Source organism: Dendrobium catenatum, unplaced genomic scaffold (assembly GCF_001605985.2).
Source record: "Dendrobium catenatum unplaced genomic scaffold, ASM160598v2 fragScaff_scaffold_1608, whole genome shotgun sequence".
Taxonomy (NCBI): Eukaryota; Viridiplantae; Streptophyta; class Magnoliopsida; order Asparagales; family Orchidaceae; genus Dendrobium; species Dendrobium catenatum.
This window is the reverse complement of record NW_021320070.1, coordinates 753,965-765,102: the sequence shown is the minus strand read 5'-3', so window position 1 is coordinate 765,102 and position 11,138 is coordinate 753,965. Positions and strand designations below refer to the sequence as shown.

The 11,138-nt window shown below is 30.3% G+C and overlaps 1 protein-coding gene across 2 annotated transcripts; it reads right to left on the bottom strand.

Annotated features, from left to right (window-relative positions):
• Nucleotides 1-363: 363 nt before the first annotated feature.
• Nucleotides 364-2,774, bottom strand: LOC110113097. 2 transcript variants are annotated; one of them, XM_020845527.2, is made up of 4 exons: nucleotides 2,518-2,774; nucleotides 2,247-2,438; nucleotides 1,976-2,145; nucleotides 364-1,696 (listed from the first exon to the last, which is right to left on the bottom strand). In XM_020845527.2, the coding sequence occupies exons 1-4, from the start codon at nucleotides 2,770-2,772 to the stop codon at nucleotides 1,678-1,680; spliced, it is 636 nt and encodes a 211-aa protein (XP_020701186.2). In that variant the 5' UTR covers nucleotides 2,773-2,774; the 3' UTR covers nucleotides 364-1,677. The 2 variants fall into 2 exon arrangements, with proteins under 2 accessions (XP_020701186.2, XP_020701192.2); XM_020845533.2 differs by having other exon boundaries at nucleotides 366-1,696; nucleotides 2,085-2,145.
• Between the last annotated feature and the right edge of the window lie 8,364 nt (nucleotides 2,775-11,138).

The window sequence follows — 11,138 nt, the reverse complement described above, 5'->3', positions numbered from 1 at the left end:
CTTGTAGGGCCAAACTGGACTCATTAAAAGCCCTAAACATGCAAAGGAACCATAAAACTTTGTTATTTTATATGCTAATTAAAAAAATGATGATGAAGATAACGAAGCTTTTTTGGCATTTGTTGATGATGAACATTCCCAAGAAGAGTTGATTAAATTCTTATAAAATAATTGACCATTAAAAATGATTATAATATTTTGAATTATGAGATATTTGGGTGTTGTTTACTTGAATTTATATATGACTATGATTATCTTTCATTATTATGATAGCTTGTCTTTTAGTTTAATGATATTTCATATTCATGCTTATTATTTTATAATTCTTGTATAGTTTGCGCCATATTCAAAATGGCGTGCGCCGCGCCATGCGCTATGCGTAATGGCTCCAAAGGGACCTTTGCGCCGTGGTGCGCCATTCGCCGTTAACAAGTATGGTATAGAAATTAAGCATTAAAAATTTAAAATTCAAAGTACTTTTCTAAATGATTCTTCTTCCATTTTTTCTATTAGTTATTACTTTTTCTTCCATGTTAAAGTATTATTAAGATTCCATTGATGCAATAAAATATTATTTACTTTTCATTCCTTACACTTGCTACTTATTAATACTTGTATATAAAACTTTTCTTTTGTGAGTGCAAAATAAATTTAATTGAACTTGATTTTTAAGATTTATCTCAAAAGTTGATATTAACCTTGTCATCATGTCATGAGTTGTCAGGATGTACCATCTTTTGGAATCAAGATGTGACAAATAAATGGGATGTATTAGCAAATAATCAAAACCCTATTCAATCAAAGAAAAGGGAAAGGAAGATCATCGCAAGAAAATATACAAAGAATTTTATTTAGTTTCACCCAATTGATAGGTACATCCTATAGACACTTTGTAGATTTTACTATGATTTGATCATAAATAGTTTAAACACTGATTCATCTAATATGAGCATAAGATGACACCCCTCTCTTTATAAAGCAAATACCAAGGACAGATAAAAATATAATAAAATTTCCAAAATTGTCATTAATGAAATAACCTAAAAATATTGGACACACTTTGAGAGCTTCGGCACCGCACAACCCCATCCACCCACCCATCTGCCCGCCAACATTCTTTCATAGTACAACCATAGTTCATTGTCTCAGATCATGCTTTCCCTTCAAAGATAGGCTAAGCAGCTGAAAACATGTTGATACTAGAGAGAGAGTGAATTATCCATTAATTCATCCACTTTGTAATGGACTCATGGAGTTTCATTTCAAAAAAGTTCAAAATTTTCATTTTACACACATTTATCTACCTTTTCAGGCCTATGCTAGTGGATACACAAGATTACCTAATTGCAACAAGCTTAGGCAGAACATCAATATATCTATCAAGCAATCTTTACATTCATCAAAATGATATTAGAAAAGAGTCTCAAATATCTTTGTCCGCTTATAATTTTTCACTCATCTATACCATTTATTCAAAGACAATTATTAAAATTACAAAGCAGTGACACAGTGTGAAAAACAAAAAAAGTCATAACTTTGCCAAAGATGATCAGCATGCAGATAAGTGAACTTCTAAGATCAAACAGGATGACTTATTGAATAAAAGAGTGAAAATCCATTAGGTTTAGATAATTTTGTACAGCCAACCTATTATAATCTTCAGTTGCACATCTACCTTCAGCTGTTTTCATTCCCACTGCAGATAATCAGCACATAATCACTTAGTCCCATGATGACCAGATAAGTATATTAAGTACTTTATAAAGAAGATACATAAAAATACATTCAAGCATAAAATTTCAAACCCTTAATTTTAGAGGAACCTAGATTCTGCAAAATGAAATCGTGTTATGTTCAATTCAATATGTGCAATTTTTGTTTTTTTTTGGCACAGTATCAATTACAGTTGATGAAAACAGCTATAACTTTGGCATGATATATTCATTTTTAATTAAACAAAAAGATAACGCCTTACTATTGCAAACTTGCTAAATTTTGCATGTAACTACAGTGTTCTTCGTGTCCTGTTATGAAACTCTGCAGAAACAATGCGCTCAAACTAATTTTCAGTGCCCAAAATTCACCTCTTAGCTGCGAGAAGAAAGGCTCCTGAACATGGAGTTCAAATTCTACACTCTCCATCATCTGCCTTACAAAAAAATTATATAAAAACGTCATAAGACAGCACATAAAATGTCCAAAAGCCAAAATTATGTGAAGACACTCAATTGCTAGGTTAAGCTCACATTGACCAACTCAGCACCCTTCTCCATGATCAATCTATCCCATTCTCTCTGCTTCAACATGAAGAACTCGTCTTCTCGTAATCCCTTCACCGAACCCAGGCCTCTCAAGAACTTCCCAGAGCTTATACAACCCTCCAAAGCGCGTGCAAGGTGTTTGTACAAAGGATACGCCGGTACACCTTTCACTGCCGTCTACGGAAATCTCTTATATGAAAATTACCTCCGGGAAGAGTGTAAAGGTAAGAAGATATAGAAGTTGCTAGGGTCGTACCGAGCTAATATGTGAAGGGGATAAGAAGGGGTCGTCTCGGAGGAGGTTATCGCAGTATAGTCGGGAAAATCCTAATGAAACATCAGAATCCTCCAAAAGGGAAGCAGAGAGAGTTAATCTCAGAAGCTCTTCCAAACAATCAGTAAGGAAGACAGGCGCCGCCCGCGGCGACGGCGGAGCCGGCTTCATTTCCAAGAGTTTGTTGCTCATGAGTACTACGAAGCTAGACGAAGATGATGATGGTTGATGGCACATAATTTTTATGGGATTTACCATGTGATTTTATTACATCTATATTATATATTTAACATTCAAAAGATAAATATTACATTCTTATCACTCAAACATTAATTTAACAACAAAAATATCACTCATCTTCAGCAATTCTCATTCTGTCTTAGGGGTGTCAATTTCGGGTCATGGGTCTAGTTTGGGTCGAACTCGGAACTAATTCGGATTCAATCGGGTCGACCCTAACCCAACCCGGGTAGATAAACAGGTCGGAAACTCAGACCCGGACCCGACCCGACACGGAGCACAAGCAGGCGAAACGCGGGCTCGCATATGAGGATGCTCAGGCGCACGAACTCGGTGCTTTAGACGATTGCTCAACCCATTTTTCTTCCATTACAATATTATTTTCACATTATTTAAAAAAGTTTTTTTTTTTTTTTTTGAAAAATGCAAATCTGCAATTGGCATTGAAGGAAATGAAACTAATTACAAGAAAGAGATACCTCACATTCCTTCTTTAACAAACTAGACAATTTAGAAGGGATGTTAGCAAAAGAGAAACTATCAAAGTAAAAATCATTGCTTAAAGATGAAGTAGCACAACCATCAGCTACTTTATTACAATCTCTATGTATATGATTAAAGAAAACCTTATTAAAATCATTGAGAAATAAAAGATCTTTCTCATACCTTGTGTTTGAGTGCCATTTAAACTTCTTCAAATAATTTTGAATGAAGTTGATGATATTTATGTTGTCACCTTCAATGATAACTCCTTTAGCCTCAAGCATCCAAGGTTGTATAAATTCCTTTATAGTTAGGACAACATCTAATTCAAGTTGAGAAATATTCCAATGAATCTTCTTTTTACCGAAAGCCAACAATAGCCTCCCTTTGTGGTCTCTAAAAACACCTCCAATTCCGGCTTGATTTGTCGTCAATAAAGATGCATCAACATTTATTTTGATCCAATCGAGCAGTAGGGGGTGCCAAGCATTTGTAAACTCCCTTAGGAGATTAGCACCCCAGTTATCTTGATTAGGAAATAAATTTTGGTTAGCCAAAAATAGCACATTAGCTGCTACAAAGGAGCTAGAAGAAACAGAATTACCATGAACTAGGTGATTTCTGTTTTTCCAAGATAGAAATACTGCCGTAAGATAAATTTTCACCATGTTCGAAAAATGAGAGGAGTGTCTTCTTAGTTCTTCAAGGCAATTATCAAGAGATTGGAATAAAGGAATAAAGAGACCCCATTCTCTTAATCTGAGAATAATTTCTTTTATAAATTTCCAATGAACTATTATATGCTCATAGTTCTTAACCATATGACAATCTCTTGGAAATTGATCATTTTGGCTTAAATTTCTATATTTGAGAAATTCAAAAGTTGGAATAGCAAATTTGCTCATTCTCCACCAGAAAGCTCCACTCTCGGGTTCAATTTTAATCCTCTAATCCAATCAGTAAAATCAAATATTGTTCATTAGATTGATACTTTAACGATTCTTCATAAGCCATAGCAGTTATAGTCTTACCATTATGAGTTTAAATGGTTTCCAAATAGTCTTCTTCAGCTTCATAATCAATTTTTACTTGTAGAATCTAATTAATGAGATCATCATTGAAGAAATTTTGCAGCAGAATTTTATTCTAAGATCCATGTGCCATGATAAATAGATCTAGATTAACATTATTTAATTCTACACAAGCAGCAAGTGTTGGCCAAGAGTTTAAGCATTTATCCAAGAGCCAAATGTCATTCATAACATTTATTTTCTTCCCATTAATAGCAATCAATTTAACAATGGGTCTGATATAATTTCCACCGTTAAGTAGAATTTTCAAAGTTGATGAGCCGGAATTCTTTCCATCAAAAATATTATCACCATATTTAGTAATAAAATTCCTATGTAGAAGATTGTCAGGATATTGAATAAATCTCCAAGCAAGCCTTGATCTAAGAGGTCCTATCAGTTGGACAGCTGAATGTAAACCCAAGCCACCTTAAAATTTTGGTTTACATAAAACATCCCATGCAACATAATGTAATCACATAAAATATTTAAAAAAGATTAGTACAACAATTAAAACATATCACATAAAATATTTTGCTAAATCAATGTTTCATGAAATACTTCACAATTATTATTCAGAAAATTGAGTGCCATGTGGAACGAACTTTTGAAAACTAACTAGTGTCATATTATAATTACAATTAAAAAAAATAGCTACCAAAAGATAGAAAAAATGAAAAGATTATTAATACTATAATTAGAGTCAAATTGATATGAAAACTACCAAAAGATAATCAAATGTGGGAAAAAAACTCCAACATTTGATAATTCATTAGTGATCTAAAAAATTGTCATCCAAAGTGAAAAAAATATGCACTATTTAATGTGAACCGAATGCGGAGAGGGACATCGCATGGTTGTAGTCAAATATTCAATGGAATCATCATAGCCCTTAGCCAAAATTGTAGCCCCATAACTTTGGCAGGTCCCGCAAAAAGAAGTTAAAAAAAAAAAACTGTCCTCCAAAGCAAGAAAAAAAAATTATAAAAAATTTGGCATAATGGTCATCCTAGTTATAAACAAAGGAGAAAGAAAATCATCACACACAACCATATGCATGGCTGCAGTCTGACCAAGGGTAGTGGAGTAACCTAATGAATTGTGAGAATGATTTAGGGTTATAACAATCCCTAAATAATGCTTAGGTTTTCTTTGATAAAAAAAATTATAAAAACTCAACTTTATATACGCAAGTATAGGTGCCAAATCAAGTAATATACTGATAGAGTATAGTATTAATCCCACGAGAAAAAAAAATTACTTGCAACACTAGTATTGCCTTCTAAAGTTACAATAATTATCCTACTTAATAAGAATAAGGGTTGGTGGAGATTCAATCTCTTTTGTAAAAATCAATATGAAATAATGGATATAGTTATATAAACAAAATATTTTGGATTGAGGAAATGTAAATCAATATGTTTCCTTTTTTAATGTGATGTTATTGAGAACATATGCATCATCGATAGCTAAGTTAAGCATGAATAGACAAAGGAAGGGCCTAACTCATTCCACTCTCAATATCACTCTAAATTCCTATACTCTGTTACCCTATAAAAATATTAGAAGAGTAAGTAAAATATGTATTGTTAATAACCCACTAATGAAAATCCATCTCTATAAATTTAATAGAAACAAGCACCATGCATATGCTTTCATCATATTTATCCACATACCTAGTTGTGCATGCTTTCCTAGTCCTAAGCTCCACATTACACCTAATATAAACTACACATATGTTAGGCTATAGATTTATTCATTTAACTTTTGAATGTTGAAGTGGATAATGTAATTTTAAAAATTATATATGTTTGTAGTTAAAACTGTACTTTCATTATTTCATCATCCCTTATATTAGCTTTCTCATCTTATCCTTCATAATTTTTGTATAAGATAGAATTTCAAATATTAAGCTTTTCTCACCTTTTTCTTTTGATATATATATATATCTTTTTATTTCTTTTCTTTTTTGGAACTATTTTATAGTTTTTTTTTCTTTTTATGGAGTGCATAGTTAATAATTTTAAATATAATATCAATTCTTTTTTTCAACATCCATACAATTTTAATAATTTTAATGTACTTAATGAGATTACTAATTCTAACTTCGTGCTGGCTTAGAATTTCTTATTTTAATCTACTCGATATCTAATTTTTATTTCTAATTATTCATATTCCATTTTAAAAGTTAAATTCATAAAAGTATAACTTATAAATTAAAATTAGGATAATATCTAAAATAATTGAATGAGTTAAGTATTAGTTTTCCAACCTATGAAGTATAAAGAATGTTCATTTAAGCTAAGATCTAGAGTTTTATTATTATCCTAATTTAATATAAATTTTTATTATCATGTTTATAAGGATTAATTGAATAATCAGAATATAAAAGTCATCGGATGACAATAATAATTTAAGCTTGAAGGTAGTTTTATAAAATATAAATAAACACATAATAAACTACAAACACATCTTTACATATGAATGATTAAAAGAAAATAAAATATGTGTTAACAAAAAACAAAACATAGCATTTCATTCACACTCGACTAGCATAATACATACATAAGTTGCGTCTCAAAAGCACTAAGTTTTAAGTCTTCAGCCATACTATACCAATCATTGCTTTTTAGAATGAACACATTTTGTTATTTCTTAAAATTGATCAATATCTCCTCCTAAATAAGGTTTCGATCTATGGCCATTAACTTTAAAGATAAGCTAGTTTTCTTATCTTGTATTTTCAGAGTCCCATAGGAAAATATTTTAATGACTGTGAATAGTCCTAACAACCTAGATTTTTTTTTCCTAAGAATAGCTTAAGATTAGAATTAAAAAGTAAAACATCCTTACCAGGAGTAAATTATTTCTTAAGAAGTATTATTTCATGCCATTTTTAACTCTTTCCTTAAAAATTATTGTATTTTAATAAGCTTCATTTCTAATTTCTTCTAAATCACTCAATTGTAGCAATCTTTTTTTCTTTTATACTTTAAGATTTGAATTCAATTCTTTGACTTCATATAATGCCTTATGCTCTAATTCCACGGGAAGATGATAAGCTTTTTCAAAAACTAATTTATAAGAAATCATACCAATTGGAGTTTTAAATACAGTTCTATCGGCCCATAATTCATCATCCAATTTAATTGCCTAATCTTCTATATTAAAATTGACAATTTATCCCAATATCCTCTTGATTTCTCTTTTACTAATTTCAACTTGCCCACTATTTTAAGGATGGTAAGTAGTATTTATCTTATGAAGAATTCCAAACTTCTTAAGGAAAGTTTCTACTCTTTTATTACAAAAATGACTTCCTGCTTAACTAATTAAAATACTTAGCATCCTAAATCTATAAAAAAAATATTCTTTCTTAAAAAATTAAACATAATTTGAGCATCATCTTTTGAAGTTGACACACCTTATATCCATTTAGAAACATAGTCCACAGTAAAAAGAATATATTGGATTCTATGAGATGGTCCAAAAGGTCCCAAAATCTAATCCCTAAACATCAAATAGTTTTGTTTTCAATATATAATTTAATGGTATTTTATTTCTTTTATTATTTTTCTTACCCTTTAGCACTGATCACATCTTTCTACATATTCCTTCATATATTTAAAAAGAGTAGGCCAATAATATCAAGCGTGAAGGATTTTAGAAGCAATTCTAAATCCTCCAAAATTTTCCCCATAATTTAAGTCATGACACTCACTAATAATGGAATTACTTTCTCATTAGGAACACATCATCTTATGATTTGATCTTTGCATGATTTAAAGAAATAGGGTCATCCCAAAAACAAGAATTTATATCATGCACAAACTTCCTTTTATTAGATACAAATAAATCATAAGGAAGTATTCCACTTACAATGAAATTTATAATATCAACATACCAAGGAAATTTGTTCAACTGGAGAGCAAATAATTATTCATCATGAATTTTTTTTATTAATTTCAACATCAACTAATACATTCTATTCAAGTCTAGATAAATGATCAGTAATTTGATTTTCAATACCCAATCTATAAAAAGTTTCAACATAAAATTCTTGTAACAAAAAAATCCACCTAACCAATCTTGGTTTGGTGTCTTTTTTGTCATAAGAAATTTGATGGCATCATGATCAGTGTAAATAATAATTTTGATCTCAATCAAATAAGATATAAACTTATTTAAAAAAAAAAACAATAGCTAATAATTCTTTTTTAATGGTTGTGTAATTAGACTGTGCAGAATTCAAATTTTCTCTAGCATAAAAGATAACATAGAGTTTCTTATCTCTCTTTTTCCCCAGAACTACACCAATAATAATATCATTGGGTTCACACATCATTATAAAAGGTTAAGACCAATTAGGAGTAATAATAATAGGAGTAGTAGTCAAATGATGCTTTAGAGTATTAAAAGCTTTATGGAATGTAGAGTCAACTATAAAAGGAACGTCTTTGTCTAACAAATGGCATAAATGCTTAACAATTCTAGATAAATCCTTTATAAATCTTATATAAAAATGAGTATGTCCTAAGAAGCATCTAATCCATTTAATAGAATTGGTAGAGAAAGTTTTTCAATCACCTAAATTTTTTTAATATCTACTTCTAATCCTTTCTTAGATATTTATGTCTAAGACAATGCCTTTGGTTACCATGAACATACATTTCTCCAAATTTAGCACTAAATAGGTTTCATCACATTTTCTTAAAATAGCAGTTAAGTTTTCTATATATGAATTAAATGTAGTGTCAAATACATTAAAATCATCCATGAATATTTTAATACCCTGCTTGATTAAGTTTGAAAAGATAGACATTATACATCTTTAAAAAGTAGCATGAGCATTACATAAACCAGAATGCATTCTCATAACAGCAAGATTTTTGTACGGACTAGTAAAAGTAGTCTTATCTTAATCCTCATATGCAGTAGGAATTTGATGATAACAATAATATTCATCCAAAAAGTAATTAAATCGGTGCCCTACCAGCCTATTAAGTATTTGATCAAGAAATGGCAAAGGAAAATTATCTTTTATGGCTAGTTTATTTAGTTTCCAATAGTTAATACAAATTCTCTAGGCTATGATAGTTCTAGTGGGTATTAATTCATATGTTCATTGAATATAACAGTCAATCATCCCTTCTTAAGAATATAATGAATGGGACTAACCCATGAACTATTAAAAATTGGATAGATAATCTCAACATCTAACCATTTAAGAATCTCTTTTTTAACAAAATATTTCATGGAAGGATTAAGTTTTTTTTTTAAGGATCAACTTTAGGTATAAAATTTTCTTCCACTAGTATTCTTTGGATACAAACAGAAAGGTTAATTCTTTTAATGTCAACAATAGTCCACCCAAAAGCCTTTTTTAGTTAATTAAAACCTTTATCAATTCAATCCTTTGATATTGTTCTAGATTTGCAAAAATGATTATAGGAAGAGTGCAATTTTTGCCTAAATATGTATACTTAAGATGATAAGGTAAATCTTTAAGTTCCAAAGTTGGGGTCTCTTCAATAGATGGTTTCATAATTTTATCTAAAGATAAAGTTTTTGACAATTCAAAATATCTTTCGTTCCATTTTTCTTCTCAAAATTTTATTTCAATGGGCCCATTAGATGTATTTTATTTTTGTTCATCTTCTTCTTCCTCAATTACTTCTCCTTCTAATATTTTTTCTTGAGATCTTCTACTACTACGTCCTCCAAATCCACCCTAAAGCAATCTTCTTTCCTTTATTAAGGGAATTTTATACATTTTAATGCATCAATTATCACCTCTTGGTCATGAATTCTAATAGTTAATTCACCCATTTGATTATCAATAAATGCTTTTTGTTATAACTCGAGCTCACTAGTTTTATGTTTTTGATGATAACAAACATTTTTATATCTCATAGTATTTTTTATTCTATATTTGTTTTTGTGTATAATAACATTTCAGGAATACCTTTTAACATCAAACAAAGAATCAAAGCTCAAGATTTGGTTGAATAATATTATGTTGTAAATGGTCTGTATTTTTTCATTGATGTAATTTTGATTTCTTGAGTCAAGTCCTGTAAGGGAGTATGCTTTCTTGGTGACCCTACACACACAATCAAGGGAGTGAGATCTAGTCAAATCCAGAAGATCAAGTTTTGAAGTAATCGTACTGGATGATTTTGGATCATCCAAGACGATCCTTTATGATCTTGGAAAACAACGGAAAATGATAATTTATGCAAGATTTTAAGATTCATTTTTTATTCTAATCATCCCGAATAATCTGGATTGTCCTGGATGATCAATATAAATCATGCCTAAATTGATCATGTGATTAGGGGATGGATTATGATAAAATTTTCAATCTGATCATCCTGGATGATTTGTATATCATACAGGATGATGTTTACTGATATACTTGATTTTCCTAAATCGTGCAAGATAAAATGCCATAATTTTTCTTCTAATCATCCAGGACAATCCACAATATAATCTCAGATGATCTGTATAAATTTGTACTGATCGTCCTGGACTATCCTAATATCATCCATGACTGACAAGTCAAATTCTGCACATCGTACAAGACAATCCTGTGATCATCCATGATAATATTTGGTGCCATAATTGAGTTTTTAGGGCTTTCTAAAGCCCTCTTTTTAAGCGCATCATGCGGGACAATCCTGCGATCATCCTGGACAATATTTTGCACTAAAATTGAGTTTTTTTAGGGTTTTCAAAACCGCTCTTTCTAGACTCATTGTACAGAATGATCCTGTGATTATCCTGGATGATTTTTGCTTTAAAGATTAA

Coding starts and splice junctions, on each gene's coding strand:
- LOC110113097 (XM_020845527.2), bottom strand. CDS start 2,772: ATGTGCCATCAACCATCATCATCTTCGTCTAGCTTCGTAGTACTCATG. Junction 2,439..2,517: donor CCCCTTCACATATTAGCTCG/GTACGACCCTAG, acceptor AGATTTCCGTAG/ACGGCAGTGAAAGGTGTACC. Junction 2,146..2,246: donor AGGGTGCTGAGTTGGTCAAT/GTGAGCTTAACC, acceptor TTTGTAAGGCAG/ATGATGGAGAGTGTAGAATT.